The 22,090-nt window shown below is 47.2% G+C and overlaps 1 protein-coding gene and 2 pseudogenes across 3 annotated transcripts in view; all 3 read right to left on the reverse strand.

The window, feature by feature from the left end:
* Positions 1 to 22,090, reverse strand: part of magi2b (membrane associated guanylate kinase, WW and PDZ domain containing 2b) — a 110,439-nt gene that overhangs the window by 57,516 nt on the left and 30,833 nt on the right. The window contains exons 3-4 of the mRNA XM_084477797.1: positions 13,057 to 13,176; positions 9,531 to 9,755 (exon numbers count right to left, since the gene is read on the reverse strand). Coding sequence (XP_084333923.1) covers positions 9,531 to 9,755; positions 13,057 to 13,176 — 345 coding nt within the window. The remainder of the gene's footprint in view (positions 1 to 9,530; positions 9,756 to 13,056; positions 13,177 to 22,090) is intronic.
* LOC311357477 lies at positions 18,270 to 19,288 on the reverse strand (annotated as a pseudogene). The gene is made up of 2 exons: positions 18,635 to 19,288; positions 18,270 to 18,549 (listed from the first exon to the last, which is right to left on the reverse strand). The product of its transcript is annotated as an uncharacterized misc_RNA (transcript).
* On the reverse strand, positions 19,333 to 22,027 carry LOC311357745 (annotated as a pseudogene). The gene is made up of 4 exons: positions 22,018 to 22,027; positions 20,312 to 20,587; positions 19,442 to 20,228; positions 19,333 to 19,397 (listed from the first exon to the last, which is right to left on the reverse strand). The product of its transcript is annotated as an uncharacterized misc_RNA (transcript).

Raw genomic sequence — 22,090 nt, forward strand, 5'->3', positions numbered from 1 at the left:
TACCAAGAGGGGTGAGGAGACACTCCCAACAATAACAACCAGTACCAAGAGGGGTGGAGAGACACTCCCAACAATAACAACAGTACCAAGAGGGCTGAAGGACACTCCCAACAATAACAACAGTACCAAGAGGGCTGAAGGGACACTCCCAACAATAACAACAGTACCAAGAGGGTGGAGAGACACTCCCAACAATAACAACCAGTACCAAGAGGGCTGAAGGGACACTCCCAACAATAACAACAGTACCAAGAGGGCTGAAGGGACACTCCCAACAATAACAACAGTACCAAGAGGGGTGGAGAGACACTCCCAACAATAACAACCAGTACCAAGAGGGGTGGAGAGACACTCCCAACAATAACAACAGTACCAAGAGGGCTGAAGGGACACTCCCAACAATAACAACAGTACCAAGAGGGGTGAGAGACACTCCCAACAATAACAACAGTACCAAGAGGGGTGGAGAGACACTCCCAACAATAACAACAGTACCAAGAGGGGTGGAGAGACACTCCCAACAATAACAACAGTACCAAGAGGGGTGGAGAGACACTCCCAACAATAACAACAGTACCAAGAGGGGTGGAGAGACACTCCCAACAATAACAACAGTACCAAGAGGGCTGAAGGGACACTCCCAACAATAACAACCAGTACCAAGAGGGGTGGAGAGACACTCCCAACAATAACAACAGTACCAAGAGGGGTGGAGAGACACTCCCAACAATAACAACAGTACCAAGAGGGGTGAGAGACACTCCCAACAATAACAACAGTACCAAGAGGGGTGGAGAGACACTCCCAACAATAACAACAGTACCAAGAGGGGTGGAGAGACACTCCCAACAATAACAACCAGTACCAAGAGGGGTGGAGAGACACTCCCAACAATAACAACCAGTACCAAGAGGGGTGGAGAGACACTCCCAACAATAACAACCAGTACCAAGAGGGGTGGAGAGACACTCCCAACAATAACAACCAGTACCAAGAGGGGTGGAGAGACACTCCCAACAATAACAACAGTACCAAGAGGGGTGGAGAGACACTCCCAACAATAACAACCAGTACCAAGAGGGGTGGAGAGACACTCCCAACAATAACAACAGTACCAAGAGGGGTGGAGAGACACTCCCAACAATAACAACCAGTACCAAGAGGGGTGGAGAGACACTCCCAACAATAACAACCAGTACCAAGAGGGGTGGAGAGACACTCCCAACAATAACAACAGTACCAAGAGGGGTGGAGAGACACTCCCAACAATAACAACCAGTACCAAGAGGGGTGGAGAGACACTCCCAACAATAACAACCAGTACCAAGAGGGGTGGAGAGACACTCCCAACAATAACAACAGTACCAAGAGGGGTGGAGAGACACTCCCAACAATAACAACAGTACCAAGAGGGTGGAGAGACACTCCCAACAATAACAACAGTACCAAGAGGGGTGGAGAGACACTCCCAACAATAACAACAGTACCAAGAGGGGTGGAGAGACACTCCCAACAATAACAACAGTACCAAGAGGGGTGGAGAGACACTCCCAACAATAACAACAGTACCAAGAGGGGTGGAGAGACACTCCCAACAATAACAACAGTACCAAGAGGGGTGGAGAGACACTCCCAACAATAACAACAGTACCAAGAGGGGTGGAGAGACACTCCCAACAATAACAACAGTACCAAGAGGGCTGAAGAGGACACTCCCAACAATAACAACCAGTACCAAGAGGGGTGGAGAGACACTCCCAACAATAACAACAGTACCAAGAGGGGTGGAGAGACACTCCCAACAATAACAACCAGTACCAAGAGGGGTGGAGAGACACTCCCAACAATAACAACAGTACCAAGAGGGGTGGAGAGACACTCCCAACAATAACAACCAGTACCAAGAGGGCTGAAGGGACACTCCCAACAATAACAACCAGTACCAAGAGGGGTGGAGAGACACTCCCAACAATAACAACCAGTACCAAGAGGGGTGGAGAGACACTCCCAACAATAACAACAGTACCAAGAGGGGTGGAGAGACACTCCCAACAATAACAACAGTACCAAGAGGGGTGGAGAGACACTCCCAACAATAACAACCAGTACCAAGAGGGGTGGAGAGACACTCCCAACAATAACAACCAGTACCAAGAGGGCTGAAGGGACACTCCCAACAATAACAACAGTACCAAGAGGGGTGGAGAGACACTCCCAACAATAACAACCAGTACCAAGAGGGCTGAAGGGACACTCCCAACAATAACAACCAGTACCAAGAGGGCTGAAGGGACACTCCCAACAATAACAACAGTACCAAGAGGGCTGAAGGGACACTCCCAACAATAACAACAGTACCAAGAGGGGTGGAGAGACACTCCCAACAATAACAACAGTACCAAGAGGGCTGAAGGGACACTCCCAACAATAACAACAGTACCAAGAGGGGTGGAGAGACACTCCCAACAATAACAACAGTACCAAGAGGGCTGAAGGGACACTCCCAACAATAACAACCAGTACCAAGAGGGCTGAAGGGACACTCCCAACAATAACAACAGTACCAAGAGGGGTGGAGAGACACTCCCAACAATAACAACAGTACCAAGAGGGGTGGAGAGACACTCCCAACAATAACAACAGTACCAAGAGGGGTGGAGAGACACTCCCAACAATAACAACAGTACCAAGAGGGGTGGAGAGACACTCCCAACAATAACAACAGTACCAAGAGGGGTGGAGAGACACTCCCAACAATAACAACAGTACCAAGAGGGGTGGAGAGACACTCCCAACAATAACAACAGTACCAAGAGGGCTGAAGGGACACTCCCAACAATAACAACCAGTACCAAGAGGGGTGGAGAGACACTCCCAACAATAACAACAGTACCAAGAGGGCTGAAGGGACACTCCCAACAATAACAACAGTACCAAGAGGGGTGGAGAGACACTCCCAACAATAACAACCAGTACCAAGAGGGGTGGAGAGACACTCCCAACAATAACAACCAGTACCAAGAGGGCTGAAGGGACACTCCCAACAATAACAACCAGTACCAAGAGGGGTGGAGAGACACTCCCAACAATAACAACAGTACCAAGAGGGGTGGAGAGACACTCCCAACAATAACAACCAGTACCAAGAGGGGTGGAGAGACACTCCCAACAATAACAACAGTACCAAGAGGGCTGAAGGGACACTCCCAACAATAACAACCAGTACCAAGAGGGCTGAAGGGACACTCCCAACAATAACAACCAGTACCAAGAGGGGTGGAGAGACACTCCCAACAATAACAACCAGTACCAAGAGGGGTGGAGAGACACTCCCAACAATAACAACCAGTACCAAGAGGGGTGGAGAGACACTCCCAACAATAACAACCAGTACCAAGAGGGGTGGAGAGACACTCCCAACAATAACAACCAGTACCAAGAGGGCTGAAGGGACACTCCCAACAATAACAACCAGTACCAAGAGGGCTGAAGGGACACTCCCAACAATAACAACCAGTACCAAGAGGGGTGGAGAGACACTCCCAACAATAACAACAGTACCAAGAGGGCTGAAGGGACACTCCCAACAATAACAACCAGTACCAAGAGGGCTGAAGGGACACTCCCAACAATAACAACCAGTACCAAGAGGGCTGAAGGGACACTCCCAACAATAACAACCAGTACCAAGAGGGGTGGAGAGACACTCCCAACAATAACAACAGTACCAAGAGGGTGAGGAGACACTCCCAACAATAACAACAGTACCAAGAGGGGTGGAGAGACACTCCCAACAATAACAACAGTACCAAGAGGGTGAGGAGACACTCCCAACAATAACAACAGTACCAAGAGGGCTGAAGGGACACTCCCAACAATAACAACAGTACCAAGAGGGGTGGAGAGACACTCCCAACAATAACAACAGTACCATGGCAGAGCTATACAACTTGGGTCTGAGGCCATCTCAGCTCTTCCCAGCTAAGGACTGTGCTTAAAGACGGGGCCAGGAGAGGTTCCTCCTCGCTGGGGGAAGCTGGGGACTACGCCGCAGCCCCCCAGCCTGTGGCCCGGTCAGAGTGCTGTGAAGCTGGGGACTACGCCGCAGCCCCCCAGCCTGTGGGCCGGTCAGAGTGCTGTGAAGCGGAGTGTGCGGACTAAACGGACAACAGACAGACCTTGTCTTTATTGACTTTTTAAAGAATAGCCATTGCACAGCGGAGTGATTCTTTACCCACCCTGGACACTGAATTGCACTCAGTTTGCGGGCTGTTTGTCAACAATCAGGTGAGCCGATCCCAGCTGTTATTAACTGTTGCTAATTAAGCTGACGCTCCCTCGGCAATACTGTTGGGTTGCGTTAACATTGTTGAGATAATGTTCTGCTCTTAGGAGCTATGACTAGCCTGGGAATCCAGACCCACATCTAGAAAGCTGTAGGGTCTGGCAACGAGTGATGAAAATCCCAACTCGAGGGGCGGCACCAAGCATGCATTTGAAAATATCACTGCATGCAATTGGATAATACTACGACCAATCAGAAGAATACAAGGGGTGACGTATCCAGACCAGCGGAGCTAACCAAAAGATAAGACTGTTGTCGTATCCGATCAGTAAAACAGCAACGCTTTTGGTCCGCCCATATCAGATACACCCATGTGATTGGTTAACGTTCTGGGCCAGGGGCATCGGGGAGTGAGTCTATCGCTCGTTCCCAGAGAGACTCACTGAGCAAATTCAAATTGTGCTCTCGCGAGAACTCTGGATTTCCAGGGTACCCTCCAACTATAATGTTGCCCAAATACGTTTCAGCTTGTCAAGAAGTTTAAAAATAATGTGCCACTTTATGAAAAGTACAGTGACGTCATCAAGGAGTACGTCAGTCAGGGCGTAGTGGAGCGTGTGCAGATTGTGGTCACTGATAATCCCACATACTATCTCCCCCACAGAGCATCAATGAAGACAGTTTGACCACAATTTTTTTTTTATGTTAACTCTTATATTTTCTTTCTTATTGTTAGTCTGACTAAGTGTGTGTGTATGCATGTGTGGATGTATGTGTGCATGTTTGTCTGTCCCCACCTACAGGACGTCAGAGGAGGCTGCTGGAGGTGGAGCCCAGGTGGACGCCCACATGGGCGCGTAGGCCCCAGCATGTGGGCGTAGGCCCCAGCATGTGGGCGTAGGCCCCAGCATGTGGGCGTGGGCCACAGCATGTGGGCGTAGGCCACAGCATGTGGGCGTAGGCCCCAGCATGTGGGCGTAGGCCCCAGCATGTGGGCGTAGGCCCCAGCATGTGGGCGTGGGCCACAGCATGTGGGCGTAGGCCACAGCATGTGGGCGTAGGCCACAGCATGTGGGCGTGGGCCACAGCATGTGGGCGTAGGCCACAGCATGTGGGCGTAGGCCACAGCATGTGGGCGTAGGCCACAGCATGTGGGCGTGGCGGAGAAGGGCTTACAGTTTTTTGACCGTGCTGCCATGCTGCATGTGACATTTTATTTTAGTTATTATATATTTTTCTTTGCAAGTTTTTTGTACCAAACATCTGTCAAAACAATAAATGGTCAAAGGGACCGACTCGGATCAAGCCACTACTCCTCATTTCTAACACGCGTCAAATCTAGGATCCACTCAGCCACAAGTAGTAGACAGAACTATTGAAAATGCTACTACACTTATAAAAAACACAAAAAGAGGAGTGTTGCAGGCTGCTGCGCACATCTTTATTCCAATCAGGAAAATGCCTTTCCAAAAAATGTGGGAACGTGGCTTAACATGGGACATGGACTTAACTGAGGATCTGCTGCAGCTTTGGAAGCAGTGGTGCACAGAATTACCTCACATCAGAAAAATAAAGAGTCGTCAGTGACCCGATTGCACCTGTGAAAAAAGAGGTTCACGTCTTCAGTGATGCGAGTGAAAGCGCATACTGCACAGCTGCCTACATGAGCGTTATCCCATGGTCAGTGCACGGTAACTCTTAGAACTGCAAAAACAAGAGTAGCGGCACTTAAAAAAGTAACATTACCGAGACTAGGACTCCTCGGTGCTCTCATCAGAGCTAGACTCAGTCAGTATGTCATTACGCACCTTGAAATGGAAAATAAATGAGTGCCACTGTGGAGTGAAACCCATTGTGGAAAATAGAGTCAGATCCAGATTCTCACAGAACCTGAGCAGTGGATTTTTTGCATAGCAAAAAGTTCAAAGGAATAAAAATACTGAAAATAAAAGACCACAGTGACCTTAATTGAATGCTGCGTGTTACTGCCCGGGTCCGACGATTCATTAACAATAACAGAACAATGAAGAAAAAGCACCGGAGCATTAACTGCTGAAGGAATCGCTGAAGCTGAGCTTTATTGGATCCAGTTAACGCAGGAACAAAGTTTCAGTCCAAAATGAAGTCTCTAAGTCTCTTTTTGGATGACAGTGGAGTACTAAGAGTGGGAGGCAGATTACAGATGAGAGGATTACAGTTTGAACAAAAGCATCTTTGCATCCTCCCTGCAAATTACATGTTTTCTGAGCTTACTGTAAGAAAATGTCACCAGCAAGTGCTGCAATCTGGTCTCCAGGACACACTTAACCAAGCGAGAGGAAGATTCTGGATCATTTTAACTAACAGATTTTCCATTTAGTTTCGACTGGCTTTTTGGATTGTCAGTGCTGTTAAAGTAGTAAACAATTATTAATGCTACTTTAACGGCACTGACAATCCAAAAAGCCAGTCGAAACTAGATGGAAAATGTGTGTAGTTCAAAACGTGACGCAGCTTTTACTTCTTCGCCACCTACAGAGTTTGCACGATCAATGTACGATCATTCAAAAACCCCATGCTATTTCCCATAGACATTTGACCGAGGGAACCGGAGCCTCGGAGGCGGGATTTATTCTTCAGAGGTCTATTCCCGTCCCATCACCTTCACCCACACCAGCAGCGAAGAGCCTGTCCCTCTAACTCCATCTCATTTTCTGATTGGTCAGCGTCTTACATTGCTCCCATCCGCTGGCTACGTAACCGAGGCTGCCCCCAACACAGACCAACGTCAGATAAATAAAAGGTGAAAATACAGACAGCGCTTAATAAATAACTATTGGTTCCGCTGGAAGAAAGAATATTTCCTGGAGCTACGATTTGCATATTGCTCATCTCCTGTCAAAAGATGCACAGAATTAAAGTGGAGATGTTGTCGAAAATGGGAAGAATCAAAGAAGTTTATACTGGAAGAGATGGAAAGGTACGCTCTTGTCTTGTTATGCTACCTCTAGGAACCTACTAAGAAGACCAGTACAACTACTGTATCCCCATGAGCTGGAGTTGAACCTACTAAGAAGACCGGTACAACTACTGTATCCCCATGAGCTGGAGTTGAACCTACTAAGAAGACCGGTACAACTACTGTATCCCCATGAGCTGGAGTTGAACCTACTAAGAAGACCAGTACAACTACTGTATCCCCATGAGCTGGAGTTGAACCTACTAAGAAGACCGGTACAACTACTGTATCCCCATGAGCTGGAGTTGAACCTACTAAGAAGACCGGTACAACTACTGTATCCCCATGAGCTGGAGTTGAACCTACTAAGAAGACCGGTACAACTACTGTATCCCCATGAGCTGGAGTTGAACCTACTAAGAAGACCAGTACAACTACTGTATCCCCATGAGCTGGAGTTGAACCTACTAAGAAGACCGGTACAACTACTGTATCCCCATGAGCTGGAGTTGAACCTACTAAGAAGACCAGTACAACTACTGTATCCCCATGAGCTGGAGTTGAACCTACTAAGAAGACCGGTACAACTACTGTATCCCCATGAGCTGGAGTTGCACCTACTAAGAAGACCAGTACAACTACTGTATCCCCATGAGCTGGAGTTGAACCTACTAAGAAGACCAGTACAACTACTGTATCCCCATGAGCTGGAGTTGAACCTACTAAGAAGACCAGTACAACTACTGTATCCCCATGAGCTGGAGTTGAACCTACTAAGAAGACCAGTACAACTACTGTATCCCCATGAGCTGGAGTTGAACCTACTAAGAAGACCAGTACAACTACTGTATCCCCATGAGCTGGAGTTGAACCTACTAAGAAGACCAGTACAACTACTGTATCCCCATGAGCTGGAGTTGAACCTACTAAGAAGACCAGTACAACTACTGTATCCCCATGAGCTGGAGTTGAACCTACTAAGAAGACCAGTACAACTACTGTATCCCCATGAGCTGGAGTTGCACCTACTAAGAAGACCAGTACAACTACTGTATCCCCATGAGCTGGAGTTGAACCTACTAAGAAGACCAGTACAACTACTGTATCCCCATGAGCTGGAGTTGAACCTACTAAGAAGACCAGTACAACTACTGTATCCCCATGAGCTGGAGTTGAACCTACTAAGAAGACCAGTACAACTACTGTATCCCCATGAGCTGGAGTTGAACCTACTAAGAAGACCGGTACAACTACTGTATCCCCATGAGCTGGAGTTGAACCTACTAAGAAGACCAGTACAACTACTGTATCCCCATGAGCTGGAGTTGAACCTACTAAGAAGACCAGTACAACTACTGTATCCCCATGAGCTGGAGTTGCAATGAGAACCAGAAGAGTCTCATTGGCCAGGAGTTTGTTGCAGCTTTAAAGGTTCTAAAAAGAAGCGCACCTTAGTAGTGACGTCACACACAGACTGTTCTGAATGAACTGATGACCGTGGGAGGGGGGTTATATATTTACCATGGCAATTGTTTGACTTGTTGATTTACAACTCAGCGTCATGTGAAAAACAAAAGAGATGTCCAGTTTGTGTCATTCTGTATTTGAAGATGTCCTGCAATACCCTAGAGCAGTGGTCCTTCTTTGAGGCTCTCCCTGTAGCTCCCAAAAATAATAGAAAACGGCATGTAATAAAATAAGCCAATGTTCCGTTTTGCAAGTGCTTCTCGCTCTCTCTCTTGATCAGTGATGGGAATAACGGCGTTATATATATATCAGCATTAGTCACGTTACTTCTCTCTCTCTCTCTCTCTCTCTCTCTCTCTCTCTCTCTCTCTCTCTCTCTCTCTCTCTCTCTCTCTCTCTCTCTCTCTCTCTCTCTCTCTCTCTCTCTCTCTCTCTCTCTCTCTCTCTCTCCTGTTCTTCCTTGGTTATTGGGCACGAGACAATCGCAGTAATGATGACGATTGGCTGAGGTAGAGTAACATTTCACGGTAAGCCAATCAGAGGTAGAGTTGGGCGGGTGTTGTTTACACATTCAAAAGCACACAGAGTCGGACACACAAAGACACAAGTGAGTCAACGAGAAACAGGAATGGTGAGCCCAAATAATCCAAAAGTACCCTTCTTTAAATGGAAGTGCAGCCATTACTTTTCACTCCAAGACATTATTGGAACGAGTAATGTAAGTAGTGTAATCGTGAAATGCACAAAAGTGCCTCTTCACGTACGGTTTGTGCAGGGTTTGATGTGGTTAAGGTCAGAGTCCGTCGACCCCTCCGGACAGCTTTTGGGGTTTTTCCTTACCGGGCGTGATGACCACCCCGTTGCCGTTGACGACGGGGCTGTCGTCGTCGTCCTCCTCGGGGGGCTCCAGGCTGCTGCGCTGCTCCATGTTGCTGACCGACTGGTTCCTCTTCCTCTTGCCCTGGGCGCTGGGCCGGGCTCCGGGCAGCAGCGCCTCGCTCACATTCAGGGGCGGGGCCGAGGGGGACGGCTCCGCGGGCGGCTTTGGGGTCCCGTAGAAGTTATCTGTGGGACGGCCTGGTGTTAATTATTATTATTACTTAGTGGTGCATTAAAGTACTAGATTAGTAAGTATGTAGTGGTAATGGACAGACACATGCAGTGTGAGGGTTTGGACACATTAAGTATTGATTGGCATGTCTGCCTTCAAGATGTCTACACAGTATCTACTGTATGTGTATGGACATATTCAGTGGGTACTGTATTCAGTGGAGGCTTCTCCAGTGAGGAGAGGGAGGAAGATCCTCCTTAACATTGTTGAGAATAAAAAGTGTAGATTGCCCAGACTACTGTAATGAATTAATCCCCTTAAATATGACTACTTTAATGCCTTTGTATATGTAATGTTCGTTTCCCTGGGTAAAGGGACATTAGCATCCCCTATCGCCTATTGGATATTACTGCGGGGAGGACGTTCCTCCCTCAGCCTCCATTGACTCCCATTCATTTCTTTGGAACTACTGGCGGCCGGTGGATAACATGGGGGTCAATGGGAGAGAGGAGGAAAGTCCTCCTCTGAGTGGGTGGGACTAGCTGAGGGATCTGAATCGCGTCAACGTCTATTCACGAATAGGCAGGAGCCCTGGCTGCGCTATGAACCAATAAGCAGGAGCCCTGGCTGCGCTATGAACCAATAAGCAGGAGCCCTGGCTGCGCTATGAACCAATAAGCAGGAGCCCTGGCTGTGGAGCAGCCCGGAGGGAGGGTTTATCCCTTGAAGTCACTAGGCTACGAGAACCAACGAACCCGCTCGTATGCCTCGTTTCCACCGAGCGGTGCTCTACTGTTCGTTGAGGTACAGTGCGGCTCTGTTTGCTTATATTGGTGTTTCCACCGAGCGGTGCGGTTCGGTTCGCTTATATTGGTGTTTCCACCACCAAAAGTCTGAGCGCTGAGCCTACCTATTTTTCGGTTTCCGTTGGGTTAGCAAGCCACCTGAAAGGGTGGCGAAAACGTGGAGCTACACACGCTGTTATTCTGAAATCACTTAAAATATCCTGTTTGGTATGACCAGGTCACTGATATCTTTGCAACACAAACAGCGAGGAGGATTGACTTGATCTATAAATGAAGTCCCTCTATCTTAATTGGCTTAACACCATGACCAACATTCTGAAACATCCATTAACATCCACATTTGCCTCAAAGAATGTTAACAATGTCAATAGTTGTGAATGATGTTCTTGTTGTTCTTTTAATTGTTTGTTACTCTGACAGTTCTGTTTAATATTGTGGAAAGGATGTTTGTGAATGATTCAGAGCATGATGCATTTTAAATGGCATCACTTTAGGTCTTGTGTCTTCATTTTTCTTAAAACAATTGTAGCTGAAAATAAACATAGCCAAATTACAACCAATAGGTCATTGAGGGCAAAAATAGGCCCAATGATAGGCCCAGATTTTTTTATTTAGTTTTACAAATCAGGTAGGCCTGATTTGACTAATTGGCTTTGCATCCTTTCCTTCTGCCTTTGTAGTCCAAGACAGGCTGCCCACCAGCTTTCAAAGTACAATGCTGGTGGATTTGTATCAATTTTATTCACATAATTATCCCTCCCTGCTATTTTGTAGTTCACCAAAACACCCTGAAACAACTTGATTCTCACATATGACGCCATACACCACTAACAGTACAAGCAGGCCAATGGCAACCAAGCGCACAGTCCTTCCTCCCTCACTTTAAAAACCACCAGCCGCCACTGCTGTATATATTCATACATATGTTCAGTTTGGGTGCTGACAATCCCTATTCACCCCTTGGCCCTCACCCATAGCCCTACCCCTCACTTTTGCGTGTTCACCCGTAGGGGTAAGACTGTCCCTAAAGTCGTTTCATTGGGGGGGGGTCCTAGGCAAGATGGCGGTGAGAGATGCAAGTGGTAAATGCAGTGTGCAGTTTTGCCAAATATTTTCCAAGCTAAGTCGCTATTGGTTGCTCAGAAAGTTGCTAAAAATGCATCAACACATGCTTTCGGTCCCCAATAAACACCCCTCCACTACGTCCTTGTCTCTGGTGATTGTTCCTGCAGTCTCTGTGCATCAACAGCTGTTGTCTCTACTAGGTCACTGGTACAGCGAATGCACAAATAGTGCAAATGGTATGAATTCATCTGATCTCCTGATCTAAAGAGATTTTACATTTTGTTTTCCTTTGTACAATAGCTAAGTCCTCGATTTTTTTCATCAAAGTAAAAATGTCTTTGCCTCGTTAAGCTGTTTTCACATTAAGCCTTTAGGATGGCCCCAACGATGTCACAACTTTCAGTCCAATGGAGAGCCAAAAGCGCTCGCAGGTGTGGCTGTTTACACTTTTCCAAACTGGAAGCAGAAAGACTGAAATAATCCCCCAATTTAGAGAAGAAATCGTATTCTCCCCAGATGTGGAGTCTGGGGTGTGTGTGTGTGTGTGTGTGTGGAGCTCTGTCTGGGGGGTGTGTGTGTGTGGAGCTCTGTCTGGGGTGTGTGTGTGTGTGTGTGTGTGTGTGTGGAGCTCTGTCTGGGCGGTGTGTGTGTGTGTGTGTGTGTGTGTGTGTGTGTGTGTGTGTGTGTGTGTGTGTGTGGAGCTCTGTCTGGGCGGTGTGTGTGTGTGTGTGTGTGTGTGTGTGGTGCTCTGTCTGGGCGGTGTGTGTGTGTGTGTGTGTGTGTGTGTGGAGCTCTGTCTGGGCGGTGTGTGTGTGTGTGTGTGTGTGTGTGGAGCTCTGTCTGGGCGGTGTGTGTGTGTGTGTGTGTGGAGCTCTGTCTGGGCGGTGTGTGTGTGTGTGTGTGTGTGTGGAGCTCTGTCGGGGCGGTGTGTGTGTGTGTGTGTGTGTGGAGCTCTGTCTGGGCGGTGTGTGTGTGTGTGTGTGTGTGTGGTGCTCTGTCTGGGCGGTGTGTGTGTGTGTGTGTGTGTGTGTGTGTGTGGAGCTCTGTCTGGGCGGTGTGTGTGTGTGTGTGTGTGGAGCTCTGTCTGGGGGCTGTGTGTGTGTGTGTGTGTGTGTGTGGTGCTCTGTCTGACTGAGCCGTCTGATAGAAAGTTGAGCTTTTCGTAAACGTATTGTTTAGCGGTACGGTGTGTGGATGGTGATGCTCCGTCTGAGCAGCAATGTGTTGAATGTGTCCGAGGGTTCAGTGTTTGACACATATAACATATCGCTACAGAACGGACACGTCACATAAAACATCGCTCATCATAACGCTCATACACAACAATGGCACTAAAAAGGTATCACAAAGTTGCCACTCGGCCAGACCAGTCTATGGACCAGTTGGTCTAGTGTCGTCTGGCCTGTGGGGTTGCAGGGCGTTAGGGAGGGAGGGGGTTACCAACCTTCATATGTTCCGCTCTCGAGCAAGGCACCACTCTGCTCCAGTTCCATAAAGCGCTCCACACTCACGAAGTTGTAGTCCACCCCAGGCACCTCTCCCTCCTTGGGCTGCCTGGTGGTACCTGCAGGACGGACACACACACATTCAGCGGACCCTTCTACCCAGAGACACCTTTCAGATTCATACTAAGCTGGGGGGGGGGGGGGCATTGTGTTTGGGACCCAGTCCCACACTGCCCTTACACAAGACTAGACTATCCTCCCCCCTACACACACAAGAAAAAAGACTGCCATGAAATGAAATTATTTTTACAATTTATTTATTCTTTTGAAATTAATGAATGGTATGTGAACAAAGCAGCGAAAAAAATGGTTAGACCAAATTTGTTAGGTGGCAACCAAATGAGCCCTGTTAGATTGTAGCTGTTTCTGATTTACTTTCAACAGAATCGTCTGAAGCGAAAGGAGGAGCATTACTCTGATTGGCTGGTAGGAGCGTCACTCTGATTGGCTGGTAGGAGCGTCACTCTGATTGGCTGGTAGGAGCGTCACTCTGATTGGCTGGTAGGAGCGTCACTCTGATTGGCTGGTAGGAGCGTCACTCTGATTGGCTGGTAGGAGCGTCACTCTGATTGGCTGGTAGGAGCGTCACTCTGATTGGCTGGTAGGAGCGTCACTCTGATTGGCTGGTAGGAGCGTCACTCTGATTGGCTGGTAGGAGCGTCACTCTGATTGGCTGGTAGGAGCGTCACTCTGATTGGCTGGTAGGAGCGTCACTCTGATTGGCTGGTAGGAGCGTCACTCTGATTGGCTGGTAGGAGCGTCACTCTGATTGGCTGGTAGGAGCGTCACTCTGATTGGCTGGTAGGAGCGTCACTCTGATTGGCTGGTAGGAGCGTCACTCTGATTGGCTGGTAGGAGCGTCACTCTGATTGGCTGGTAGGAGCATTACTCTGATTGGCTGGTAGGAGCGTCACTCTGATGGTCTTTTGAACAACGTCAGGCGACGGCCATATTTGGAAATAAATGACAAGCCAAGGCTAGACTGATAGCCGTAGCGAACCGCAAACTGAATGTCTTGGATGGTCTCCCGAGGCTAACGTTAGCACATATTAAATTTTAAATCCAATTTTCGGAGTCTCATTTCAACAATTTTTAAATTTGAAATATCGTCTGAGATACAGATGCTACAAAAAAAAATGTAAATTCCTTCAGCATGGCCTACTTGAAGAAGGAGGAGGGGAGGGTGGTTCAGTGTTGATCAGGTGTTCAATTTAACTAATGATTTATAAAGTTGGCCTAGGGCCAAAAGGAGATTTTGTAAACCGCAATCCGTCTATGTTGCAAGAGCCTAAACTAGTAGTTCAGACCAAGATGGATCATGTCCCCCAGCGAGGTAGACCACCAGGCTGTGGGAGGAGGGGCCACGAGCCACAGGGCAGCCCCTTCAGGGACCCGGATCCTCATGGGACCAGGTGCTCTGCTTACGTCTCTTTTGTTATTATCTCACATTTTATTTGCCTGGGTGCTGAAACCTTTTTTAGATTGCTTTTAATTGTTGTCGTTTCGAAAATACATGAATCTTGCATTTGGAAGTGTCTCTACGTATTTATCAATGACCATAGGCCATAGACCCTCCGTTACGATCAGAACTCTAAGTCACACGACAGAGACTATTAAGCCTGGCTTATTATTATCATTATTATTATTATTATTATTATGCCCCAGACAGAAGGGCTGTACTGTTTTAGGGGTTACACAAGGATAGGCGTAGCCTACGTTGTTTAGTAGTTCATAAGGTAGGATATAATAATAATGGCAACAATAACAATCTTTGATAATATAATTGAATTAAAGAATAAATAATAATGAATGAAGCAATTTGGAAATACTACTACTACTACTACTCTGCAATACTACATTTGTTCAGACCACATCGATTTTGGGTGCAAGGTGGTCTTTTGGAAAGCCAATGGCAGGACGTTGTAGACCAAGGGATTCTAGTCAGTCCCATGGAGAGGAACGGACAAAGAAATGTGTGTGTGTGTGTTATTTTTAATTTGATAGGATTGCAGCCAGTGGAGAATGAGAGCAGGAAGGAGTTATAAATAGCTTACAGATGTGTTGATTACAGTAATAAAGACTATAGGAAGGAACCAGTCAATGAGGGAGGAAGACAGAGAGAGAGGGAGAGAGGATATGCAAATGGAGGATTTATGTTATGATCTTGTGTTGTAAACACAAACACAGACACAAACACACACACACTGCCCCTGGCAGTATGTTAAGATGATTACGCTTACTCTGCCAGACTTTAAACTTTTGAACTCAAATGTTCAAATGTTTCCTCTTGAGTTCAGGTGTTCAACTTCCATACGTATAAGCCGATATAATCACTCAAAGTTAAGTTGTGTTCGGCGTGGCTGGAGTCCACGGACCCGCTCCTGAGGGGGACACGGATCAGCGTTTCACTGTTTCGTTGAGTTGAGTTTCGCCTCCATCAACGTTACCGTATGACAACAATAGACGTGCAGTCATTGCGCTTTTTATTTTATTTTATTTCCCATCATAACCTTTCCCGGGAATCAGGAAATAGTCTTGATCAGATTCCGATTTCCCGGGAATCCCATCTCCCGGGATTAAAACCTAATGACGACCCGCCCACGTTGAAGAGGTTCTTTTTTAGATGGAAACGCGACGTGCCTGGAACCAAACCAAGTCGTGCCGCGCTAAGTCGTGGCGAATTGAGCTGGTACTGTCGGTGGAAAAGCGGCATAAGGTACCGTACTGTAAAACTAATTTTATTTCACTGACATATCACCATATTCATTCCATCCAAACTGTTTTTGACTTGTTTTGAAAATTCATCTAGACCTCTATACATTTTCCCAGTCAAAGAAAACCATACAATGGAAATGAAGTTTGACTCCAACTGGAGCTGATATATTTGAGAAGAATACAAAAATATATAATAAAACAAAACTGTAAAAACAGGTAAAAACGATAACACTTTTTAGATAAACACGCTGGCAGCAACTTGAACATATATAACTAACTAACTAACTATAACTATACTATACTAACTATAACTACTATAACTACTATACCTTGTCACAACTAAACCTTTGTAAGAAGCGTGTTGTAGGAGCGTATGTCTCTGTCTCTACTAACGGAGTGTCTGCTCTGAGCATGCACTCTGCGCTCCTGGTGCGTATTATGCTAATCTGCCAGACGCACTCTGAAGTTTACGCAAGGCGACATCTTGGGTATCCATTGGTCAATTTGGATGATTGACCCCTCTATCGAACCATCAGTCGAACCCTACCCACTCACAGCAAAAACAGTTGTTCTTGCTATGTAAAGACCCGTAGATTGTCAGGAATCATTTCAAAGTGACACAGAGTCTTGGATTAGCTGTGTTATGCCCTCAAACACAACTTTTGATCTCAAAACAATAAAGGTAAGACATAATTTATGTGAAGAGTTTGTGTGATGTTGTTCTTCCCGTTACGTGGGTATGCACCATGGACATGTTGCAGCATGGTGGTGCTGTATACAGCACACGGAATACAAGTCGCCGCAGCTGCCCCGCCCCCGGGGGCGCTCTGGCTTAACAGGTTAAGGCACACAGGATGGACCGTCTGCGGACCTTGAACATCCAAAGAATTTGACTTCAACAAATATTTATATTCAACAAAGTTGCCCACACACCGTTGCCCCTGGTTGTTTCCCTCGGCCCCCAGCTACAACTTCAAACACGGCTGATACCTGGGGTCGCCACACAGCCACATGTTGTATCTTTCATTCATGTTCCTTTCTAACCTCAAGGTTGTCGGAGAGACATCCAAGGCACACTTCTAGGACCACATCTAGGAACACATCTAGGTTTTACCATCATAACCTAATGAAAGCCAACTGCTTGAAGCTCCACAACCCACCACGAGCCACCGCATGGGGAATTCTCCTCACCCTCATGTGGGTTTGGTGTGTCTTAGGGTTTAATAGTTATGTTTTTGGGACAGTATGAGGAGATTTTAATAGTTATTAGTTATAAGTGTACCCAAAATCACTCACTAATAGCTCCACATATATATGGGCCAGGAGCACGATCGTCCGCTCAATGGATGGATAACTTGGGAGAATATAGATCTGTATATTAAATATATACAAACCTGGTCTGAGTTGATGCAGGTAAACACATCAGAAACAGCTAATTTTACTTGCGCCTGAATGCCATTCCAAATCAGAGAAGGGCTGTTGATTATGACCAAGTTCCCTTACGGTCAACAGACGTATTTGTGAATGAAATAAAAGAAAATGAAAGCAAATGCCAAGAAATCATCAAATGTCAAATTTTGACACATCTAAGAGGCCATATATGGTCGAAAATACATTGTGTGTATAATGCAAATGCTTGTAGTAGTTTCATATTGAACCCACACTGAGTCAATAATTCTCCCTCAAGATCACTTGGTCTAGTTTTTGCTTATTAAGTACATTTGGTATGAATGATAATGTGTCATTCCATTTGATAATCTCATTTACCTTAAATTGGAGTGGATTTAAAATAGAATTTTAAAAATGTGATTAATCACGAGTTAACTCACCAATACTATGCGATTAATCGCAATTAAAACTTTTAATCGTTGCCCAGCCCTAATATATATAAAATTCCTTCTCAAGTTTTCTTTCAGGAGATTGTTGAGGCTGCTCCCACCAAAGAGCCCACCCCTCCACCTCAGGCACCTCTTTTTTTTTTCAGAATCAGAAAAGGTTTATTGCCAAATACATTTTCACATATGAGGAATTTGTCTTGGTCTTCAGTGCGCACGATATTTACAAACAATAAACAGTAAACAATAAACAATAAAGCAAGTACTGCTAAAAAATAAAATAAAAAGACACTATATACATATGAACCGTAATAAGAAGAATAATATATACAATTGTGCAGAATGATGCAAGTAGTGCAAAACTTATTGTCATCATAGGCAGATGACTGTGTGTGGTGGTGGGTGAAGGGGGGGTAGTGTGCGCCTCAGTGTCCTGGAGGCGTGCAGGTCCTGGAGGGACGGCAGGTTGCAGCCGATCACCTTTCCAGCACAGCGGATGATACGCTGCAGTCTGCTCCTGTCTTTGACCGTAGCAGCAGCGTACCAGATGGTGATGGAGGAGGTGAGGATGGACTCTATGATGGAGGTGTAGAAGTGCACCATCATTGGTTGAATGATGTACTTCCAGCTGCCACAGGAAGTACATCCTCTGCTGTGCCTTTTTGGTGACGCAGCTGACGTTCTGCTCCCACTTGAGGCTGGCTGATGACTGTGCCCAGGAAGCGGAAGGACTCCACAGTGTCGACTGGGGAGTCACACAGAGTGATGGGGGAGGGTGGGGCTGCGTTCCTCCTGAAGTCCACAACCATCTCCACTGTCTTTAGAGCATTGAGCTCTAAGTTGTTTTGGCCACACCAGGTCACCAGGTGGTCAATCTCCCACCTGTAGGCAGTCTCATCTCCACCAGAGATGAGCCCAATGAGGGTGGTGTCATCCGCAAACTTCAGGAGCTTGACGGACTGGTGACTGGAGGTGCAACTGTTGGTGTACAGGGAGAAGAGCAGGGGAGAAAGAACGCAGCCCTGAGGGGATCCGGTGCTGATGGTCAGGCTGTTGGAGACATGCTTCCCCAGCTTCACATGCTGCTTCCTGTCAGACAGAAAGTCAGTGATCCACCGGCAGGTGGAGTTGGGCACGTGCAGCCGGGAGAGCTTGTCCTGTAGCAAAGTCGGGATGATGATGTTGAAGGCAGAGCTGTAATCCACAAACAGGATCCTGGCGTAGGTTCCTGCTGAGTCCAGGTGCTGGAGGATGAAGTGGAGGGCCATGTTTACAGCATCGTCCACAGACCTGTTGGCTCTGTAGGCGAACTGCAGGGGGTCCAGGAGAGGGTCCGTGATGGATTTGAGGTGTGACAGGACAAGGCGCTCAAAGGACTTCATGACCACAGAGGTCAAGGCGACTGGTCTGTAGTCTTTGAGTTCTATGGGCCTTGTTTTTTTGGGATGGGGATGATGGTGGAGGATTTAAAACAGGCTGGTACATGTCTCCAGCGAGGTGTTAAAAATGTCTGTAAACACTGGAGACAACTGATCTGCACAGTGCTTGAGGGTGGAGGGGGAGACAGAGTCCGGTCCAGCTGCCTTGGGGGGTCTCTGTCTCTTAAACAGTCTGTTGACATCCCTCTCCAGGATGGAGAGAGGTGTCGGAGGGGGGGAGGGGGTCTCAGAGGTAGGCAGGAGAGGAAACGCCTGGGCTCCTGCTGAGGTGGGGGGGGAGGGTGTGGTGATCTGGGGATGGTGAATGGGGGTACGGGGGATGGTAACATGACTACATTGCCTGTCGAATCTGCAGTAGAACTCGTTCAGGTCGTTGGCCAGGTGTGGGTCGTCGATGGAGTGGGGGGCAGACGGTTTGTAGTTGGTGAGCAGTCTCGGACCCTTCCAGATAGACGCTGGGTCGTTATCTGAGAACTGCTGTTGGAGTCTCTGTTAATACGAGAGTTTAGCATCTCTCACCGCCTTGCTAAACTTGTATTTGGACTCCTTAAACCGGTCTTTGTCTCCGCTCTGAAACGCCTTCTCCTTTGCCAACCTTAGCTGTCCGAGTTCTGCTGTAAACCAGGGTTTGTTATTGTAGATCACCCTGCTGCGAGATGGTACACAGCTGTCCTCACAGAAGCTGATATAAGATGTCACAGCATCTGCGTACTCATCAAGACTGTTGGTGGCAGACCTGAAAATATCCCAGTCAGTGCAGTCCAAGCACGCCTGAAGATCCTCCACAGCCTCACTAGTCCACTTCTTAGACGTCCTCACAACAGGTTTACAGAGTTTTAATTTCTGCCTGTATGCAGGAATCAGGTGGACCATGACGTGGTCAGAGTGTCCCAATGCAGCGCGGGGGACGGCGTGATAGGCCTTCTTTAACGTTGTGTAACAGTGATCCAGCGTGTTCTCCTCTCTGGTTGGGCACTTAATGAGCTGGCGGTATTTGGGGAGCTCATGGCTGAGATTTCCTCTGTTAAAGTCACCGAAGACAATAACAAAGGAGTCCGGGTTAGTCCGCTCCACGTCCAGTATCTGGTCGGCCAGCTGACGTTGTGCCTCCTGCACGTTGTTCTGCGGTGGAATGTAAACACCGACCAGAATGAATGTTACGTCTTTACACCAGCCACTGTTGATGTAGAAACAGATACCTCCACCTTTTGTTTTGCCGCAAAGCTCCGTGTCACGGTCCGCTCTGAACAGCTGGAAGCCTGCCAGCTGCAGCGCAGAGTCCGGTGTTGATCCACACAGCCAAGTTTCCGTGAAGCACAAAACAGAAGATGAAGAAAAGTCTCTGTTCCTCCTCACCAGTAGCTGGAGCTCGTCCAGTTTGTTGCACAGTGACGTTGACGTTGGAGAGAAATATTCCCGGTAGCGGAGCGCGTTGTCCGCGTCGGCGGAGCCGCACGAGCGCCCCGGCTCGTCTCCCTCTCCTGCGCCGTCTCACTGCGTGAACAAAGGTGAGCGCACCATTGAACAAAATGTCCAGTATTTCCACGGATGGGATGAGAAAGTTGGGAAACAAGTCCACAGGAGTTGTTTCCCCGATGTTCATGAGCTCTTCTCTGGTGAAAGGGCTCCGGGTGATAAGGCGAAACACTAAATTAACAAACAAAACAAGACAAATCGCTGTGCAGCGAAACACCGAGGCAGCCATCCGCGGTGCCCCACAACCCCTAGGAAGAAAGAGAGATGAACCATCCACTGATGTGATTGATAAAATGTGATTGTTAATGCCTGTTTGTAATGTGCAATATTAGTTCCATTATATCACTGGGTCTTGTTTGTAAGATTTTTTTTTCAAATTGATTGCACACTACTTCAAGTTCTATTTTTATTCTGGTTTTATATATTATCTTTTGGTACAATGTTAAATGCAATATAAAAATAACAGATTATTATCTAATCAAACCACAGATATTATAGTATCAAAAGATTTATTCTGAAATTAAAGTTGTGGACATTAATTTATTCTGAAATTAATATCCTCAAGCAATAAGCCGCCTCCGCAAACCATGCATGGCTCTGAAGTGGAAGTCCTGCTCCAGCTCTAGCTCCACGTTGAACCACAAACCCAGGATGGGCACCTTAACATATAACTTACAGTACGACGGACGTCATTTAGTCTGAATTGGAAGGACTTTTACTACTTGGAACTAGTTACATACAATGCATGTGTACGGTATTCTATCCTATCAGACCTGCACACGGATCAAAACACAAATCAAAGTAAACTGTCTATTTGACATTACGTGTATCACAAAGGGGTTGATCCAACAACATTAACGTTAGTTATACTAGCATGTCGGGTAGCTACTTTAACTGCAACAAAACTTTTTGCCGTATATTCTAAATAACTGAAACTGATCCACCAGCATTCCCAGGCGTGGAAAACTGCCTCACAACTGGAGCTGTGTCCCTCGACGGGACATGCGTAATGGCGCCAGTGTGTACGGCCTGCCGTCTGCTACCATCTGTTCTACCCTCTCTCTGTGTTTTTTTTTAATTCTGTCATATCTCTACAGATGTATGATCGTCAATCTCTCATTGATATCCGATGTTTTACTGAAAGACTGCCGCACCATGAATTGGGACTGCGTGGAAACTCCTTTCACCCCCCTCCATTTCTGTCGGATATCCCTGCTTGCATTCGCCGCGCTGCTGTACTACCACACAGGAAGCGCAAACGCCGGGGTAGGCGCAGCGGCCTCGCCCATGGACCCGATCGCCACGCTTCCTGAACGGGCGCTCCCTTGAACCCGCATACACCTGGCTGAGGCCCCTTTCCGTTCCCCTGGAGGATTTCCACACCCGAGGCGTGCGCTCATCTTGCCTCCGCAGAGGAGGGGTGAACTGTCCTAACCTGCGGCCATTAGGCCGGGCAACCCGGAAACCATATGGCTCGGATACCGCTAAGACTGCCCTGGTAAACGCAA

This window comes from Micromesistius poutassou, assembly GCF_964030765.1.
Source record: "Micromesistius poutassou genome assembly, chromosome: 13".
Lineage (NCBI taxonomy): Eukaryota > Metazoa > Chordata > Actinopteri > Gadiformes > Gadidae > Micromesistius > Micromesistius poutassou.